General features: G+C 37.1%; 1 protein-coding gene and 1 long non-coding RNA gene across 3 annotated transcripts in view; one reads left to right on the plus strand and one right to left on the minus strand.

The window, feature by feature from the left end:
* LOC127450172 (protein sidekick-1-like) overlaps nucleotides 1–21,674 on the plus strand; it is a 539,544-nt gene that overhangs the window by 357,340 nt on the left and 160,530 nt on the right. Inside the window, exons 6-7 of the mRNA XM_051714029.1 lie at nucleotides 16,790–16,901; nucleotides 19,141–19,331. Of these exons, the coding sequence (XP_051569989.1) occupies nucleotides 16,790–16,901; nucleotides 19,141–19,331 (303 nt within the window). The remainder of the gene's footprint in view (nucleotides 1–16,789; nucleotides 16,902–19,140; nucleotides 19,332–21,674) is intronic.
* LOC127450208 (uncharacterized) lies at nucleotides 3,858–7,997 on the minus strand. Of its 2 annotated transcripts, none has more exons than XR_007898927.1 (3): nucleotides 7,705–7,997; nucleotides 6,207–6,356; nucleotides 3,858–4,123 (listed from the first exon to the last, which is right to left on the minus strand). It is a non-coding gene; the product is annotated as an uncharacterized LOC127450208 (long non-coding RNA). The 2 variants fall into 2 exon arrangements; XR_007898928.1 differs by lacking the exon at nucleotides 7,705–7,997 and adding an exon at nucleotides 6,763–6,871.

A 21,674-nucleotide genomic window follows, 5' to 3' on the forward strand; every position in this document is an offset into this window, starting at 1 on the left:
TGCTCTCAAACCATTCTTGCTAAAGACTTAGACCAATTGAAATAGTTGTGTAGTGTAATCCAGCCTTTAATCAAAATTTTTGGTGTGATTTTTGTTCCGTTAACATGGGAAACCACATTCATAAGCATTCTCTGTAGTACCTTGCTTGGAGTAACATGTAAATACAATGCATGGCATTTGGATATCGTAATCAAACAGTATCAGTATATTACCATCTGATACCATCACTGTTCCATAGTATCACCACAGTACTTGTTGTAAGGGTTGGTATCATTTTAGTTGAGCCATTGTTTGTAAGAAACTGCATTTGCCCCAGTCTATGTGATTACCAGGATCTTGCACAACAAACACAAACATTAATTTACTCTGTCTTACAATGGATTGAGTTAGTGCTATTAATGATCTGCTTTGGATTTTTAAGAAAGGTGTTGGGATTTCTCTGGCTAGAGATAAGACATTTCCATAGGCGAACAACCAAAGGTCAGGAGCCAGGGAGGATCCATGTTATATTATCCCCACCACTCCACAGTTCTTGTGCAACTTCATTTCCAACCCAGTCGACTAAGACTCTAGCCATGTCATTTTGAGGTGAGAACTAGAGGAACCTCTGACACTGGAGATTGCTGTTGAGGGAGTATAACATTTAAGCCTGTGAGATTGCCTGTAGCACTGAAATCAGGCAGCCCAAGTCTCTCAACAGATCCCCTGCTCTTGCCTTCCGGCACTGTGGATTCAGGTTCAAGATATTTCGCTGCTTTTATTCATGCAGGATTTTGGAGCACATAGATCTCCTTATCAGTGATGCTGCAGTTGGTTTTAGTGAGCTTTCATATGCTTGAAGTGTCTGGAAGCACATTGGTGATACAATGAAAAATAAGGGTTTCAAAACCTGCTTTTGTTAATCTTATGTAATTGGAAGTTGATTTTTAGCATACAATTCAGGAAAACGTTCCCTTTGACCTGTTTTAGCACAAAATAACACTGTTATGTTATTTGTCTAGATCTATATTATGTTATTTATATTATGGAACAACTGGAACAACTTTCCTATCAACCACATTTTATGGTTAGTTAATGGCTAGGGATAGAACTGTTTGTTTCACAGTAATGTTGTTTCAAGACCAAGAAAAGGTTGTCTAAATGTCCACATTGAAAATATAGGATTTTATTTTCTCCTTAAACCTCAAAGTACCCGCACCAGCCGACTTCATGACAGCTTCTTCCCCCAAGCAATCAGACTTTTGAACTCTTGATCGCTCATGATACATATATCAGCACCACACATTATTAGCCTCAGACTGGACTCACATTTTATACTTCTCTTAAAAACACACTGGCAACTGATTATCAACCGACAGCTGAATGTCAATACAGCACTTCATATTTATTTTCACATATTTTGTGTATACTGTATGTTGTATATTATTAGATGTATATGTATTATGTAACAAGATGTGTAAACTGTGTTATGTGTAATTCAGATGTTTATTGTAATTGTCATACTGCTATTTTGCTTGGAACCGGACCCAAGACTTTCACCCACTGTTGCACTTGTGCATATGGTTGAGTGACAATAAAGGGATTTGATTTGATTTGATTTGAAATAAACAAAGTTCCAGTACTTAAAACAACGAAACAAAGTTATGATGGAAAATGAATAGAAAATATCTAACATTTTAACATTTCTTAGCCAAAGTTGATAAAATGTAAGCAAATTTGTGACAAAGAGCACGTTTACATGCACAAATTATGCTTCATTTGGTGGTTCAGGGTTCTTTCCAGCTTATCCAATGTGTGCAAGCATTGTGCACCTGACTGTTTACGTTATGATGTCAAAAGCAAATAATCCAATAATTATACAGTATATCTCATGTAAACACAAGTTTCTTATGTAATATTTTATTTTTTATTTTATTTTTTTTACTTTTTATTTGTTTGATTAAGCTGATTTGTAATAACTATCATCGTATTCTGTACATGTCGTTGGATGCGCTCATTGGAACATTCTGAAATCATGCTGGGATAACAAGGACACAACAATTTTAGCACAAACTTATGGAGACCATGCCAGTTGGGGGACATACCAAACACTGATTCTGAAATTCATGTTTTCAATTGAACTTTTCACTCAAATTGTTATTCTGCTATTATAATTTGTAATGAATTTTGTATTCAATAAGAAAAGATAACAAAACAGAGGCATTTTCACAAGTCTCAGACTTTTGGACCCCACTGTATATGTAGTAGCATTACTGTGTTTTAGCTGTTGCACTTTGAAATAAATCTGATTTATTTATTGAGCCACAGATGTTTGAATACCCAGTCTGGGCATAAGAGGAATGAGATATTAATGAGATGAGGGAAAAGAAAAGAAAAAACTATGTTTTTTGAGCTACATCTGTGTGCACTGTCTGAGTCATTGGAGGAGAAGTCTATTCTCTCGATGAATACTGGACAAGCATTTATTTTAACCTGAATCCTGCACTCTCTTGTTCAACCCTATGGCTGTACACTAATTAATTTGAGCAAAAGCAGTTGGTGTCCTCATTATTTCATAGACATCATAGCACATTTTGAATTAAAATACCCCTCTCTTGATAAATGGACATGTGCACATTAATTTGACAGGGCCAGCTGCCAAATTCAAAACATTTATCCAGCAAAACTCTAAAAAGAGGGTGCTTTTGTTTGAACTAGGCTTTGATCAAAGCAGAGAGGAGATACTCCTTATCTGTTTAGGGCTTTAAACTCATGCTCCTGACCCTAGTGTTGCCACACGTTCTCCCACTGCAACGGCATAATTAAATCGTAATTGGGAAAAAAAAGTGTCCTTAACTGCTTTTATTAACGTGCTCAATGACTGGGAATTATTTTACTATCCACTTAGATGCTTTTTCACACCTGGTGAGTTCACTCTCTCTCTAATCAAGTGCTTTAATGAACTGAATTATGTGAAAGGCACACCAGAAAGCATTGTCTTCTGGTGTGTCATGCATGCCCACTCGCTCAGGTCAGGCCTTGAGTCACTCGGGTCATGCTCTTCTTCCAGGTGAAATGCCAATCCTCTTTAAAGTTTAGAGCCAGCCCTCTGACTGTCTTTCAACTTGATTGACACAGAGCACCAAAAAGGTCACCACGTGTTAACGTTGAAGCCGACTTTTGGCGATCCATCGTCATTTTTGTTTTCTCACCATTCTGAACACAGCATCACTAGGATGGGATGAGTGGCTTTGAAAAATGTCTCTGAATATTTGTCAGATTTTTTGCAATATTTGATATATATATCTCAATATCTACTGTATGTGTTTGTTCTGAAATGGCTTTAAAGGGTTGTTTTCAATCAGATGGACCATCATTTCAACCCAATAGCCATTGTAGCCAATTAGATTCAAAACGTGTAGAAGTAGAATACAGTAGAAATGTCATTAAAAAATGTTAAAGCGTGTTTTCCACACAGATCGTTGAATCAGTTTTGAATCAATTCTTTGGAACAGACAGATTGAACAGATCCATGGTAATGAATCAGAATTACTAGAACTAACATCGTTTTGGCTACTAAAGTATCAGAGACACTATTATATATTATCTTTGCCATACAGTCTTCACAAGCCACAAGACAAGGAACAATCGTGAAACTAGTCTAATAAAACACTTTTTAGGAATCTTAATGGCCAAATAAAAGAGTGTTAATACAATTGCAATAATAATGATGCTTAATTTTATATCACCAACAAAATCATCACAAATATATCATAAATACTCTGTACATCTGTACTTTTGGGATTAAAAAATAAGAACCCAACACCCCAGATTGTGTATGGCTGCTTTTATTGTTCAACTGTCTGCATCATAAAGAAATGCAGTTGTCAATCGATACAATGAGCGCACAGAGAGTTTGCTAAACAGTATGAGTGCTATCAGTGAAGGCAGAGGCCAAGTGACTATTTCAGGGTCTCCATTTTTAATGAGTTGTCCGCACTCCATCCATTGACATCAGGATGGTGCTAATGCAGTACTTTACCCAGTCCGAGGCAAGCCCGACAAAATTTTTACACCTCGTCCAGCATGCTAGAATCTCAAATGCGAGGTGAGTGGGTTCTGCTTGGAAATGGGGATCCATTATCTTGAAAGAGAATAACACAAAGCGAGGATATCCCTATGATTTATTTATTTATTTAAATACTCCTTTTGAGCACCTGTAATAATAAATTGAGTTTGCATCTGAAATTGAAGGACACAAACACTGAAATATACATTTTACGTGTTCAATAAAACACACACTTTATTTAATTTGAACATTAGAATTACACACGAATTACACAGCAAAACATACAAAATCAAACTTTTGAACTATCTACAGTAAATGCATTTTTAATAAAGAGTGCAGGAACAGAATATATATAAATTCGTAAATACTCTACAACTGCAATACCTGTGGAGAGAAGAGAGGGAGAAAAGAGGGGAGGGGAGGATGACAACACCAGTAAACACAGCCCAACCTAGGCCTCTTCGCGAAACTTGTCACACTCAGCTGAGTGCCAAGACGGAATACAGTTCCTATCACGAACCAAGCAAAGTCTTTTGCCATTACATTTTAGCGCGCAACAAGCTACTTTAGTTTTATTTTCAGTCCTACTTTTCCAGTAGCATAGCCAACATCTCTATGAGGACTCTTCAAATTTGGGGACATGGGCTGTGTGGAGTGATAACGAAGGAGGGACTACAGGCTTTAGTGTATGCAAAGGGAAACTTGTGTGAATATCGATACCTCCCAGCTGACGAGCCAGGTTTTCTCTGAAATCTATATGGGTTAAGTTCACCGGTCTATGCTCATCCCCTGGTGCCGCATGAATGTGTTTCCATTCCTTAAACAGTATGAAACTATTGATGACGGCAATGTCTATGAAGTGGAAAAAAGAGTCTTCCACCACTTCTGAGTTTTTTTGTAGGACATCGTAAGATTGTATCATTTGGTCTGACCTATCAACACCGCCCATGTTTTTGTAATAATCACTGATGACAGTGGGCTGGAGGGCTACTTCTTTTGTCCAGTCGTCATCATTTTTTCAAACCTAGTCATTTCGGTTGAGCCATTCGCATTGTGGAAATTGGAGAGGCATGTAACTGCACGCGTGTTCTTCCACTGAATTACAAGTATATTTCCCTCAATCCTACACCACCTCATATCCCCACGAGCTGTCTTGCGTTCCCATCTTTTGATGTCATTAAATTCTGCAGGAAACAGTTTACGATTCACCCTGCATGTCCTACATGCATTAGTTCCCATTTCTAACAAATTAACCATAAGAGCTTGGGACGTGTAAAAGTTGTCAAACCAAACATTGTGGCCCTTGTCTTTGAATGGCTGCAGTAATGATTCAGCTACTTTGGTGGCCAAGTCAGTGACACGCCCATCACAACTACCTGTGTAAACATTAAAGTCGTATAAGAGTATACCCCGAGTCTGATGTTGCAATTACCCATAATTTAAAACCCCACCGTGTAGGCTTGCCCTTCATGTATTGCTTAAATCCTGACCAAGCTTTAGACTTGACCATACGTTCATCTATTGCGAGATTTTGGTTAGGCTGAAAGAGCTGCTGGCATTTTTGTTTGAGGTGGTCCATAAGATAACGCAACTTCCTAAGGTGATCCTGATTATCTTCTGTGGTAGGTTCTACAACATGTAGAGCTGCTAAAAGAGCCTTGTAGCGGTCACGCGACATAAATCTCCTCACCCACGAGCCCTGAAGTGACTTGGTTCCCCAATGACGATGGGAATCAGGGAGAATTGAAAACCCCATGTAAATGAGCAACCCAAGAAATTTGTCAAATTAACTGGGGGTCACCTCCATCCAAGCTCCTTGGTAGCTGGAATATGACGGATAGTTTAGGATGAGCTCCCACCCCTGACGGCTTGTAAAACTGCATATCTCAGCAACTACAGCCTGAGTAAAAAACAGCATGAAAAAGTAAATTGGACAGCTAGGCTTAAATGGGAGAGGTTTTGGTGCCTGTGAATCAATGTCAGTGTACGAGGGATAAGAAATAGAGTCAGGGAAGCGTTTACGCTTTCTAGCTGACTTGGGACCTGTGCGAGAATGGCTAGCCATACCCAAAATAATAAGAGTAACTGTGTTAGTGTTACTGTGAGTATCAGTCATATGAGAAATAGAAACAAACAGTACATACACATTCATACATACCCAGTTGATGGTCTTGGCTGGGGATCAGGTTCCATCTCATCCTCCATCTCCTGGTGGTCCGGGTCTTCCTGCAGTAGTTCCTGGTCCAGCAGATCTTCATCCTGTGTGCTCATGCCCTCAAATGCAGGGAGCCATAGTCTCTATTCATCTCTACAACAGAAAAAAGTACACAATTTTTTTTATTACATGGGAAATTCAACAAGCTAGATAACTTATCTAACTAGCAGGCCAGTTTCCAGGCAGGTCTGAACAGCGTCTGCTCTCTGCCTCAAATTACTTCAGGCGGATTTTTCACAAGCGACAAAATTGGCCAAAAAAAGTTATTGATATTTAGTTAAAAATGTACATAGTATTGCAAGTTAATGTTTATTTAGCAAGTTTCACAGAAATTTGCTTAAAAATAGGGGCTAGCTGCCTGTCCAATGAAAGCCAAATGGTCATGTCATTTTTTTTCAGAAGTAACTAGTGTTACTCCTACAAATAAATGCTTAGTAACTAAAACGTTTTGACTTTCAATAGACAATATTGACAACACATGTTAAATAACTTGTCTGACCTCGAAAGATCGCCTCAGTTTTCAATTTGAAGCAGTAAGTCCAACACTGGAGCTAATCTCCCGGCGTATCCTCTCTGGCTCCGCTCAGGCAAATGGAGGATGACGCTGATGACGATACATTTATTATTCACACCCAGTAACCCCTTAACCAATCATATGTGCTTTTCGCTTATATTGTCATGAGTATCTGGCAGTTTTCAGAAATAAAATCGGTTGTTGGATGGCGAAGATACTGAGACAAACTTGAACGCTCCAGCTGGTAAGGGTTAAACATAGTTTCATCATGTCATATTCATTATTAGTCCAATTTACTATGACTAAAATAACATAATTTATTCAACAAAAATAACATAGTAAATATTTTAAGTAATATTTAAAGGTGCGGTATGTAAGATTCAGAAACCCTTGTTATTAATGTCACCTGTGGCCATTAAGTGAACTGCAGCCAGCTACATGTTGCTTGTGCTCACGCTCATGCACACACCCCCTAGGGACATGAGCATCGGCCAAAACAATGACATAACGTACAAAGAGACTGAACGTGATTCACTGTCATCATGCTGACAGATAGCATAATTAAAATTACACAGTTATGATTGTTTTACTACAAACTTTGAGACTAAACTAAAACTACTTATCAGCTAACATAGCATACTGATACACACACACAGCTACATACTACCGAACTATACCAGACAGTTTACTGTTGCACTGCACTGTTATGTTGCACTATTGTATGTTTTATACGATCAGCGTATTTGCTTAAATTTATCCTGTATACCTGACTTTTAGTATAAAGAGAAGATTGTTGAAATTATTTAAAAGTTACGAAGCAAGGTAGCTTGCAATTCGTCAGCATTAGCAGGCAAGATCAAGTTAAAATTACACAGATCAATCCTTATGGCACTATATTTCACATGCTTTGCAGTTATGTAAGCTTACCTGTCCAATAAGAAGAATGCCAATTCAGGATCGGTTTTGATCCCCAAAACCGAATGAAGGTCCCTCCAGGAATCAAATGCCCTGCCAATGTTCACTCTAGTTTTCGCTCGACCACGATCATGTTCCCGCTTAGCCAGACAGGATTCAGTAGATAAATGTTTTTTTTTTTTTTTTTTGGCTTACTCTTGAGTTTGTGTAGGAGTAGCTTTTGTGCTGGGAGCCGGGCGTTTGCTGGATTCCATCTCTAAGATAACGTTACCTAGCGTTGCAGACTGTCTGTTGACGCTGTTGAATAGTCGAAGAGAAGCTATTACTGAGGCAAGGCTCTCGGGAGCGCGCATAAACGTCACATCCTTTGGATTTTCCCGGCAAAACCAACCCGCTCTCTTCGCATGAAAATCAGTCTACAGGTTTTAATAGGCAACCTAGGAAATACGGGAAGGGCTCATTTTTTAAGTTGCGTTACAAGCTGTTCACCTTTAACAATGTGCACATGACAAAAATGTGTCAAACTTTAACACTCGAAGCCTAAACCAAATATTCAAAAATGTATTTTAAACTTAATTATTAATTTAAGTGTATATTAGCTTGTATAAGTCATTGTGAAGACCTGAAATAAGTTCTTAAAATAATAGCATGCAACGAGAATACTAAAGTATGAGCTTCTTAGTCACTGTGTTGTGGATCTTTCATGCTTTTAGAAAAGGTTACAAACAATATATTTTAATTACAATTGTTTAACTCCATGATGCATATTTTTCGTCGTCTTCGCTAAAATACTTAGTCAATGAACATTTCCGTCAGTAATTTTTTGACAAGAGGACCACTGCTCTAGCAACACAAAAGTAATTGCAAAAATTAAGACTTTTTCACCATTTCCTCAAACACTCCCTGTCTGTTAATGGTTGGACATACACATTGTCCCAGCCCAAACTCACACATTGTTTGAGCCAGTGTGGCTGTGTCTGCCTGATCGGGTTGCTCAGACAAACATAGCAATGTTTGATAGCATCACAAATCCACAGTGTTTGCAATTTTCAGGGAATTACGAATGGCTTACTTATAGTTGTCTCTGAAAAATAAGCTGGAATATGAGAAAGTATTTTAACATTGAAAATTTCACCGTCACTTTACTTTTAATCCTCACTCAATTACTCAATTATTTGAGGTAATGTGTTGCCGGCCTGTCTGTGTGTCCCCTAAGGGTTAAACTTGAGAAAGATGGAGAGAATGCCACAGCAGGGCTATTGCAACTGACTGTTGAGAGAAGGCAAACAAACTAACAATGAATATGGATCAAGTCCTCACGCATTGGCTGAGGAGATTGGGATACCAGTCCTCTTCAAATTCATTTCAGTCTAAAGTCAGTCTAAATAGGACCTGAGAGCCAACCTCTGCTTCCAGGGCCACAGGGACAAACCGAACCAGCACAGAGGCCCCATCAGCCCCCCTTACCTGGTAAAACAAGTGACAGAACACAAGCAGAACAAGCCCACGAGGAATCGAACACCCCCCCGCACCCCACCCCCTAAAATGCCACTGAGAGGCACTGATCTAGCCTCAGCTCTGTCTTTATTCACAAGCTAACACCTGCCAGCAGTTCACCTTAACCCAGACACAGCAGGCAGGAAACAGCACTTAAAATGCAGCTGTCAGTGCGAGATGTGCATGAGGTCAGAATGACAAAAACGGGCATCTACCTCACAATTCGCTTGTTTGTGAATGTCTTTTTTTGGGATGCATCTGTCACAGGGTAAGAGTGAATTTGAAATGCTGTCTTGTTTTCCGTTATTTGTAATATTCAGAAAGAAAAATACCTCCATAGAGCATAAATTATGGAACAAGCTTAAAAAAAATTTCCTAGCTGATAGAAAGGGGTCCTGTAGTCTTGGAGAACCTAGCAATGTCAGGGAATTTAAAAATGGGGATTTCCAGGGCTTGAAAAGTCATGGAAATAAGTAGAATATTAAACAGTCATGGGAATGTGTATAATAGATAATCTTTTCTAGTTTTGCTCTGCTCCAAAATATTTCATTGGCTGGCTATTGCTCTTTTTGGGTGTTTGTTTAGAGTAAAACATATTCGCAAGCCAGCATTATTGGGTTATTCCATGTCAAATGAACCAAATTTTCTTTAGAAACTTCCCACATTATTTGTACTGCAGACCTTTGTTTTGTTGGACAAGAAAAATTAGCTTCTTACCATGTGACCATATTTGGTTCTTGACCATTGTAAATTAGTAAAAGATTTACAATTTACACATATACACTAGGGCCTTAAAAATAAATATACAAAAGGAAAGTTCATTTTGAACCACAATCTAAAATGATTTTAAGATATCTTTAATTCTTTTTGAGTTATAGCACTCCAACTTTGGAAAAACATTACAAAGTAGGTGTATTTTATTTTATTAAAATTTTTTGACCATTGTCAAAATGAAACAAGGAGTGCTGAAGTCAATTGATTTTTGTAATAGACCTACCAATCTCAGTTTATGACATTGCCACTTTTTAGTTTTGCTTCAAACTCACAGGCGAAAATTGTAATTTTGTCCCCACTTTACTAAGTAATGGATTACTAAGTAAATATTGATCAATGACATTTAAAATTTTTGCTTTGATCATCATTTATGTATTGCTTTTACCAGAAAAAAAACACACGAAAAAAAACATATCAAAATCAGAACCTGAACTGGAGACCTCTGGTTGAGTTGACATGGAATGACCCAATCACATTAGTCTTTTTTTTGTATTACACCATTACAACAAGAGACTGGACATTTTTTCAATTGCTTGGTTTCTATTCCTGCCACATCAAACTGGGTAGCTCTGCCCACTGTGAACTCTCATTGATCCAAAATCCTGCTCCTCATAAGCATATATTAAACATCAATTTCTTCTGATTGGCTTTGATTGTATAACATCGCTCAGCGCTTTGAAGTTCAGTATGGACAGAATAATTGCTTGTTACTGGAATCTTATCATGCCTGGTTAGGACACAGTGTTACTGAAAACATATGAACACTTATATGTATATTTTATCGAACCTTTTAATTCAGAAGTATCTGATATACAAATGGACATCTGCCCAACAATTTCTATGAAATGATTTTTAAAAATCTCCATCCAGTAATCACAAATGAATCACTGGAAATGTCATGGCAAAGTCATGGAAATTAATTGGACAAATAGTGTGTGATTCATGTACTCTGTACTGGACTGGTTCATTTAATAGACCCTCAGACTCCCAGATCTCAATGATTCAGAGGGCCGAGCACTGCTGGAAATCACACATCTTACTGGCGCGTGGGTTCTTGTCCTCAGCGTGCAGGTGGATCTCTTCTGTTTGCCTCCGTTGACTCCTTTTACAGCTGCACAGAGTGTCTGCTGTCCATACTAAACCATTTGTTCAACAACAAAGCAAATATTTCTCTCCTGGGCATTATCTACAAATGAGCATATTTTTTTTTTTCTCAGATTTTCTCTGCTGTTTCCTGTGGGCACCTGTCTCGCTCATCTGGCTCTGTTTGTGTGACAATACCTTCTGTAGAAACTCCTGCATGTGCCTTGAAGTTCTCCCCAGTCCCTGAATCACTGAATATTTTATAGCTTTTTAGTTTTTAATTATTGTCTCCCCAATTCTTTCCAGCCTTGATAGGCTGTTCTGGCATGTTCCTCCACATCTTAACAGCAATTAACTGTAGGTCATGTACTTGTACATTATCTCTCTTTGAGTCTCAGGGTTTTTGTGTTGCTGAAAAACAGACCCAAATATAGAAGCACATATACTTTAGATTGCCCTTGTGCAGGGCGTACTTTTTCAAATCTTGTTTTAATATGTTATGGTCTGTATTTTCACATTTGAATAATAAATATAGTTTGTACATTCTGTATAGATAGGTTAAAAGTGCTTTTTACGCTAGTAGGGCGTTTTGGATTAAAGGAATATTCTGGGTTCAATACAAGTTAAGCTCAATCGAAAGCATTTGTGGCATAATGTTGATTACCATTTAAATTAATTTGACTCGTCCCTCCTTTTCTTTAGAAAAAAACTAATCTGGGTTACAGTGAGGCACTTATAATGGAAGTGAATGGGGCCAGTCCATAAAAGTTTCAAAAGTATAGCCACATTAAGTAAACAATATGCATGTCAACATGATTTTAGTGTGATAAAATCACTTACTAACCTTTCCTGTGTAAAGTTATATCCAATTTAACAACTTGGTAGCCATGATGATGTAACGCCATAAACCCTAAAACAACCATAAAAATGATGATTTAAACAACTTTACAGCACAAATAACACATGAGTTTTAACAGAAGAATTAATGTAAGTGCTTTTATGAAATTATAAGCTTCACATTTCTGCCTTTAAACCCTACAAAAATCAGCCCCCACTTCCATTATAAGTCCCTCACTGTAACCTAAATTTTTGTGGTAATCAACATTATGCCACAAATGCTGTAGATTGATCTTAACTTTTATTAATCCCTGGAAAATTCCTTTAGCATTCTATGCTGATCCTGAAACATTCCTCTTAACCAATCAGTGCCCTCTGATTTTAGGGATAAGGTTACAGTTAAAGATGTAAAATTCTTTCATTTACTTACATTCATGTTGTTCCAAACCCATATGACTTTCTTTCTTCTGTGGAACATAAAAGGAGACGCAATGAAGTATGTTAGGAACTGACAAAAACCATCATTCATGTTGTTATGCATGGCTCTTTTCTTATGTATGAAATGTACTAGAGTGTTTAGGGGTTCCAGTTAGTCCAACTATTACATTTGGTCCCCCTTATCCTGAATATCTGGTTATGGCTTCTATATAGAAGAGACCGGAGCCACTCCGGTTTTCTATGCAACCATACACATAATAAAGCATGTGAGAAAATTTTCAGGAAGAAACAATCATTTTGTTCTGTCTGTAGTGATGGAGGGCAAGACCAACACAAGTTAATTATGTCCAAAATACTTATGGGTTCTAATTGTTAGAATATATTTAAATTCAAGAGATTGTTCACCCACAAAAAAAAAAAAAAAAAAAGAAATCTGTGACACAAGAACCAATGTTTTTTTTTTTTTTTTTTTGAATTTGGAATGCCCAATTCCCAATGTGCTCTATGTCCTTGTGGTGGTGTAGTGACTTGCCTCAATCCAGGTGGCAGAGGATGAATCTCAGTTGCCTCCACGTCTGAGACCATCAACCCACGCATCTTAACACATGGCTTGTTGAGCGCGTTACCGCGGAGACGTAGCGCACATGGAGGCTTCACGCCATCCACCGCGGCATCAACACCCAACTCACCACACACCCCATCGAGAGCGAACCACCTTATAGCAATCATGAGGAGGTTACCCCGTGTGACTTTACCCTAGCAACCAGGCCAATTTTGGTTTTTTAGCATGCCCTGGGATTTGAACTAGTGAACTTCAGGGGTGGTAGCAGCTTGTTTACCACTGAGCTACCCAGGCCCCTAAGAACCAATGGTTTTAATGTTATTGACATGTTGCCATATTTGATTTAGAGAGTTTACCATTGATTTGATTTCATGTGAGAGTGAATTATGACTTTCATTTTTGTCTGCTCATCATACAAAATAATCATATGTCTTCAGAAGACATGGAAAATGATGGACGAGTCACATGGACTATTTTATAACACTTTTGTGGGCTGTTTATTAATGTTAAAGTAAGGCACTATCCCCTGCTATTGTATGGAAATCAGCATTGCAGCATTATTTAAAATGAGTGCTGTCAGTAGGTAATTTTTTTTTTATTACGATTAATCTCATGATTTTTCATAGTTAATCTAGATTAATCTCAGATTATTATTTATTTTATTTTTATTTTTTTGACTCTATATATACTTATTTCCTGTCAATATGCATTTATTTCCTTCTTTGGAAAGAACAACACAATAGAACAAAAGAATATGTAATAATAATGCTTTATTAACATTTTCCAAACTCCACAGTACAAAGACACAAAAATTCACTAAATTAGTACCAATTCAAGTAACATTAAACATTTACCGAAGTCTAACTGGGATGTTGACTGATTGATAGAACTAGGCCTACTGTTCATTGTAATACACATTAAATCTCTTAAAACTTCATCCTCCTCAATAATTATCATCATCAGGCTGTCTTTTCACTTTGGATATGGAAAGCACATGATTTGTTTCAGGGCAGCAAGCGCTGCGTTGAACTCCATAAGAAAAGCGCATCTTGTTCCGCTTTTAGTGCTGGCACTGCCGATGGAAATATAATTCATCCAGATTGTCTGGTAATCATTAGCTGATGCTTCAGAATCTCGACGGCAATGGTTACAAAGTTGAAATTATGTTAAATATGAGCAGAGCGTCAACAGACCCTCCATGGGAGAACAAGCTGCATGCTTTTGAGGATTGATATGCTTATGTGGTAAAATGCTGACTTACAAAAGACACGAAGGACTTAACTTTTGTCACAAGTCCCATCAGCGTTTGTTTTATAAGAGGTTCTTTCTCCAGCATGGACTCACTGTTGAGTGTTTGTTTGTAGTGTTCATAAGCTAGTCCACGAGGCCTGACCGCACACTGCCCAGATTTTCTCGACCCGTGGATACGGTCATCATCTGTGTGCATCGTTGGCACATGCACCGGCCTTTGAGTCCACTAAAAAAGTATAACAAAGCAGTCACAAAGGTGACTCAGGGTCAATGGAGAATACTCAGGAAAGCAACGCAGTCCACCGGGCGTGATCCGATACAGAACGCGGTCAACAAAGTATACCTGGGCCTTTAGAAGGACACACGGGTGATTAAATAATGAGAGATTTTTCACTTTTGGGTGAACTATGACTTTGAAAGGAAATTTGATTGCTGTAACCTGCTCTTTGGACTACGACCATCAGACTTTTGGTGTTCATGGCAAAATATTTGGTTTACAAACTGCTTAAATGTTACAATGACTGTTGAGACTGGCAGATTGTTGTAAATTTCTGTACAACACACATTCCACGTTCAGGGTAAACTCTTCCTAAGTGTGCTATTGTGGAATATCCTAGAAAGCACTGAGCAAAAATTTTAGTAGAAAGGCAAAGTAGCCAAAGTTTACTTGATAACTTTGCTAGCTATACAAAGAACACATTCAGCAGGCCAGCAATATTCATAATTCAATTACTTGAACACAAGACTCAGCCGAGATAACAGGCATACAAAGAGGAGATCATGTAACCTAATATTCATAATCCAGTATAATTTACATAGATAAAGGAAAATGTTGAGTAACCCAAAGAACATTTTTCATAAAGCTTTCTGTATATATATATATATATATATATATATATATATATATATATATATATATATATATATATATATATATATTCTTTTTTTTATTTTTTTTTATTTTTAACTAAATAAAACATTGTCCAATATTGCCAGTGATCATGTGGTAAAAAGAGGGAGTTGTGCAGTTTACTGGATCCCTGATGAATGTGGTCAGATTATTGCCTCCCATGACCACAGGTGAGGAAACTTATGCACTGAAGCAGAACGAGGCGTCCAGAGGAAAGAGACTCGCTGTCTGCCAATCAGATCCACTGAAATGCACTTCACGGCTCACATATGATCACACCACAGGATTTTCGCTCTCGCTGCTCCAAGAACAAATATGAGTCTTCCAATTAAATCTTAATGTTTTGCAAAGAGTTGCAGTTGCCCCATCTGCAAATACAGAGGGAGGGAGGGAGGCCCCTGTGCTCCATGCAATCTGTTTTGGTCTCGGCTGTTCCTGACGCGAGAGGCCGCTGGAGGATTCATTAGAAGAAACACATTTTATTACTGCATTCTTCTTTACACTCTGTTTGAGAGCTTACATTAGTGTTCACGTTGTGATGTGTGAGAATAAGGATTTAGTTTGCATTTTGTGGAAAGTGGTTGTTGAAAGCCTCATACTAAAACAAGGGACACAACACAGAGGACAAGATGTACAATGCTAATATCACTGAAGATCACTAAATTATATGAGGTTGTCCACATGGTCTTTATGGTTTTGGCATGGAGAATTATGTCTTTTCTGTTTAAGAATACTTCAGACTTGCAGTATCATAGTATTTGCTGAAGTTTAAGCCCAAAGGATCAGGATTATTAATAGATAATTAGGCTGCATGTAAATGTAAAGGGAACGCAGCCCCCAATATGCAGATTAGGGGTCAATATTATTATAAGTGGTCCCCCTATCATGAATATGTGATAATCCTTGACATATTGAAAAAATTGTAAGGATCCATCTCTTTTAAGACTAAAAGGACTATACGTGGTACTGCATGAAGTTTCTGGTGAGTTTAAAGAGAGCAAACTTTAAGAAAGGAAATGGAGTTCAGTTGAGTTACTGTAACTTCTTTGTGCATTTCATCAAATTCAACTTCAAAGGCTTGATTTTAGCATTCAACTGAGTTATTTAAATCCTCATTATCATTTGATTTCAATATTTTTGATATTCTCTAATTTCCTTTTGAAAGAATGAAGCTGATTTAATAGGCAGCCTTTATATTTTACAATTAGCAGAGAGAAATTATTCTCATGTAAGAATGATTGCACATAACGGTCGAATGAGGGGGTAAGGAGCATGTCACAGGACCAGTACCAAAATATGAATTATTCAATTGATACTGTGCCAGATAAGCATAAAACATAAAGAGCTGAACTCTCTGGCTTTTTGTCTGTTTCAGTGTGGTAATATCATAACACATGTTGGCTGATTTAGTGTAAATTCCTTTTAATACATTTCTAAATCTGTCGTTTTATATTATTCAGTTGACAAGTTCCAAAGACTACAGTATACGCTCTCTTGTTGTATAGTCTTGCATCCAATTGGTACATACTGTACATCTGTATGAGTGTGCAAACTATACTTTTGTTTTATTTTTCATGTATTATTATTATTCAGTTCATTATATTATTTATTTATATTTTTACATATAATGAAGGCTTTAGAATAAATAATTATTTTAAACACAAACAAATGGATAGCAATTGTGTTTATACAGTAGATGTAAAGGTCTAAAATTCTCTTTTCTGTCCCCATTTTCTCATGGCTAGATTCAGATGCCCCAGCAGACCCGGTGGCTCCAGTGATTGTAATCCCACCTCGGAACACCACGGTGGTTGCCGGAGTGAGTGAGGCCACACTGGAGTGTGTAGCTAATGCACGGTGAGTGTGGCTATATATCATGGCATGTATCACATTGTTTCCAACCGGACTACCATCCATTTGGTATTCATTTACCTCAACCAGGTTCACAGTCATCAATTTTAAGGCTATTAAGATAATAGCAGCTAAGGCCACGCCTACCAGCATTGGTGATGCTTACTTTTTCCCCACTTAAATGTTCTTTGCCAATGAATGAAGCTGATTTTCTTCTCTCTCTCTCTCTCTCTCTCTCTCTCTGTTATTTTTGGCCAATTTTTATTTGTACTACCAGTCAAAATTTTTGTTACACCCCTGCAAAAAAATAAAATAAAAAAATCTTATACCTGCATATGGTGATTAGATGGTCTCCCAGCCTGTCCAAGGTCTGTTTAGGCTGGTCTTTTTTTTATGGTTTTCTAGAGTTTTTGGCATTTCTTAAGGCTTATTTTTACTTACTGGCCAAAGAGGCTTCGCATAGATCACCTACAAATGTTGTCGAAATGCAGTGATGTTTATGCTCTGCCAATGTGTTCGTTTGGTGATATTTCTCCTGTTCGTGCACATCTCTGAAATTCTTGATCTAGGAGAACTCGGCTGGTCGAAGAGTGTCGATGGTTGGTTACAACAAATCGTGGGTGTTGTTTGGACTTGATGTTTTTTATTTGCAATCACGCGTGCCAGCTGAGGAGTTGTTACCTAGGTTACTGTCATTAAAATGGATAACTTTGAAGCCCGTTTCTCAGAGATTGTGCGGAAGTATACTTTTTTTTATATGATTTGCAACACAAACTCTACTAAGACAGTGAGGCCACGACAAATGAGTAGAGAGAGAAATGCGAGTTTTTAAAAGTGGAAGGGGCCGTGAGAGGTTTAATAAAACAAAGAAGTGACACAGTGCTGAAAGCGGCAGTCCACGGAGAGAAAAACCTACATTATTAGCTTTACTTGTGGCTGGAACAGTACGTTAAACACAGTGACATCACTCTAACCAAAATAAATTTTAAAACGACGTTGTGCTTATTTATAAATGCCAGCTTAATTCGCAGAAGGTGTGTTTGTTCGCCAAAGAGAAAAAAGTTCTGCTTCTTCCAGAGTATAAACCAGGTTTTAGCTGTTAGTTCAGGAGACCAGCTGGTCGACCAGCTAAACACCAGCTTGATCAGGCTGAGAGACCAGCAAAGAACCTTAATCCAGCTAAGACCAGCAAACCACCTAAAGCATTTTTTATTTTATTTTTTTTCAGCAGGGGCTATTTGACTGAATTCCTTTTTCATGATCTGTTAAACATTATGATTTAAAAAAGCTTCTGCCAACATAAAACTATTTCTTTGTTTCTATCTTTATTTATTTATTTAGAAGAAGGAAAAGCTCAAATATAAAAACAAATTTTTGGTTACTTCACTACCGGTAAAAATTGTGAAACACTTGACCGAAATGTTTCTCATGATCTTAAAAATCTTTTGATCATGAAGGCGTATGCTTAAATGTTTGAAATTAGTTTTGTAGACAAAAATAGAATTGTGCCACCATATACATTTATTTCATTATAAAACTAAAATGTAATAAAAAAAGTTTTTGAAATTGATGACTTGGACCAAATAATACAGAAAAGCAGCCAATAAGTGCCCAGCATAGATGGGAACTCCTTCAATACTGTTTAAAAAGCATCCCAGGGTGAAACCTCAAGAAGTTGGTTGAGAAAATGTCAAGAGTACATGTCTGCAAATTCTAGGCAAAGGGTGACTACTTTGAAGATGCTAAAATATAACACAGTTTTGATTTACTTTGGATTTTGTTTAGTCACAACATAATTCCTATAGTTCCATTTATGTTATTCCATAGTTTTGATGACTTTACTATTATTCTAAAATGTGAAAACAAAAATATAATAAAGAATGAATGTTTCAAAACTTTTGACCGGTAGTGTACATAATTACCATTCTTTTAATTTATTTTAAAATGATTATTGTTTAAATTAAGAATTACTTTAAAATGTGGAAAAATTGTAATAATAAAGAATGAGTAGGTGTGTCCAAACTTTTGACTGGGATTATATAGACTGAGATATAGGACAGGAAATTATATAAGAAGAACAGGGAATGTGATCGGGAAATGTCTCGAGTCAGATATAAACTTGCATGTCAGTGTTTCAGAGCTTTTGTTCTCATTGCTAGGGCACATCTCTGACTGAACTTAATTCTTAATGTTTGCTGGCATACAGCCATGTTGTTCAGCATCCATGCACTTTCATTTTCCATAGTCCGGTTGAGAAGCTCAGCTTGGTGTGGCGTAGAAATGGCGTGGAAGTGGCTAGCGGCGTGGGCTCCTTCAGCCGCCGCTTGACCATCATCAACCCCACGAGCGTCGATGTGGGCATGTACGTGTGCGAAGCCTCACTGTTGGATAGCAGCGTGAAGCCGGCAGAGGCCAGGGCTTTCCTCTCCATCACAGGTACAACACTACGCTCAATAAAAGCCCCATTTCTCTCTCCAACACAATGCTTTCACAAGCATCAGTCGCCAGAAGAAAAAAAAATCACTATCTTAATGGTTACACTCAGTGGGGAGTGTTGAACGGCAAAGCTCTCTGATAGATATATCACTACATTACTGCACATAAAACATGAAATTACACACTGTATTAGCTGAGCTAAGAGCTTTTAGGAAAGCCTCAGGCATTACAGCTATCGGTCACAGCATCCTACAAGAAATATCACCAGGTAATGCTACACATTAGTATCATCCTAAATATACAGCTCTAAAGTACCATCAGACCTATTTTCAAGTAAATTGATTTAATTAATAACAGAAACCACACATTATATGGAGTATTTTGAAAAGCAGATTGTATGGAGATAAATGTTGGTGTTATCACATCTTTAGTACAGTCAGGTGCTTAGTGTATACTATAATAATGAACACAAACTTCAGTGTTTGTTAAATGATTAGAATGTTTTATTACCTTGCAAAAAGTGAATTTTATGCCATTGCTATCATAAGGAACTATTTCTAACTGATTTGACTCTTCCAAATTACTTTTGTTAGTGTAACCAGTAGTAATGTAGTCAGGTAGATTCTATCATAATTATTTTTACACTACAACAAGTGATAAAATAAAAATACTTAATAAATGTATTGTATTAATTTTATTTACAATTATAAATATTAAAAATATTACAAAATGTTAAGTTAATTTTGTGTTTAATTAAAATGTAGTATTTGAATGTAAGTATTTGGACACTTAAGATAAACGAAATATATACAGTATATAATGTTGTATATGAAGTTGCATCTGCAAACAAATGATGCTAGACATTTTCTCAGCACTGACTTTAACTTTTCTATGCCATTTTTTGCAATGATCTTACCCTGCTTGGACACCTGTTTAAGGACAAAATTATTTTGTGAAATGTTGTGCTTGAAAGTGTTAGTGCTATATTTCTTGAAAATAAATGCATTGCTTGAACATCTAATGCAAAAACATTAATAGATTTTTAAGTGTGGCTTAAGTGTCCTAAATTTCTAAACATAATAAATACCTTTTGGGGCCACTGAATATAACTTAAAAAACATTTTACATTGTCATTTAACTAGAATTGTGAAGCCTAAAATCATTGGGCTTTATTACAACTTGTACTTGGATGTCTACAGTACATAAACCATGCACAATGCATGCCCACATTTGTCTTCGTCTTCTAGCGAGAGACGTCAGCATACAACAACATTCTCATTTATGTTTTTCCTAAATGATTTAGCTTTAACTTTTTCCTGTGATTGATGTAAGCGTCAGATTGAATTCCGAAGTTTCCCTGTCTTTGCTGATATTTCACGGGTACTGAGTACATATAGTCCAGCTTGTCAGTGACTGCTTTTCTGTACAGTTATATGTGGAAACCCATTGAGCTAAACAACATGTTGAATATTTATGCCTTCTTTTCACTTCATATTAGTGTCCAGTTGAGAGCTGAGCTGACAGGTGTTCCGAGCACTATGTGAAACATATATATAGAGAGACGAATGCATAACAGGAGGAATATATTGCACTGGGCAAGAGCTTACTGACTGTTTGGGTGGCTGTCTGAATTATATTCAAGCTCTCTAAATATGCATTTATTCATCTACTTATTTGTGTCAGAGATGCACTTCAGATTTTTGATGGTCGGCAATTTTGTCTCATGGAAGTACAAATCACAATAGTGTCTCTCAGGCACAAATGTGCACCAAATGTCTCTGTTAAGCTTTACAGTTGTGCTCAAAAGTTTGCATACCCTGGCAGAAACTGTGAAATTTTGGCATTAATTGAGAAAATATGATTGATCATGCAAAAAAACTGTCTTTTATTTAAGGATAGTGATCATATGAAGCCATTTATTATCACATAGTTGATTGGCTCCTTTTTAAATCATAATGATAACAGAAATCACCCAAATGGCCCTGATCAAAAGTTTACATACCCTTGAATGTTTGGCCTTGTTACAGACACACAAGGTGATACACACAGGTTTAAATGGCAATTAAAGTTTAATTTCCCACACCTGTGTCTTTTTAAATTGCAATTAGTGTCTGTGTATAAATAGTCAATGAGTTTGTTAGCTCTCACATGGATGCACTGAGCAGGCTAGATACTGAGCCATGGGGAGCAGAAAAGAACGGTCAAAAGACCTGCACAACAAGGTAATGGAACTTTATAAAGATGGAAAAGGATATAAAAAGATATCCAAAGCCTTGAAAATACCAATCAGTACTGTTCAATCACTTAAGAAGTGGAAAATTCAGGGATCTCTTGTTACCAAGC

This window comes from Myxocyprinus asiaticus, chromosome 13, assembly GCF_019703515.2.
Source record: "Myxocyprinus asiaticus isolate MX2 ecotype Aquarium Trade chromosome 13, UBuf_Myxa_2, whole genome shotgun sequence".
Taxonomy (NCBI): domain Eukaryota; kingdom Metazoa; phylum Chordata; class Actinopteri; order Cypriniformes; family Catostomidae; genus Myxocyprinus; species Myxocyprinus asiaticus.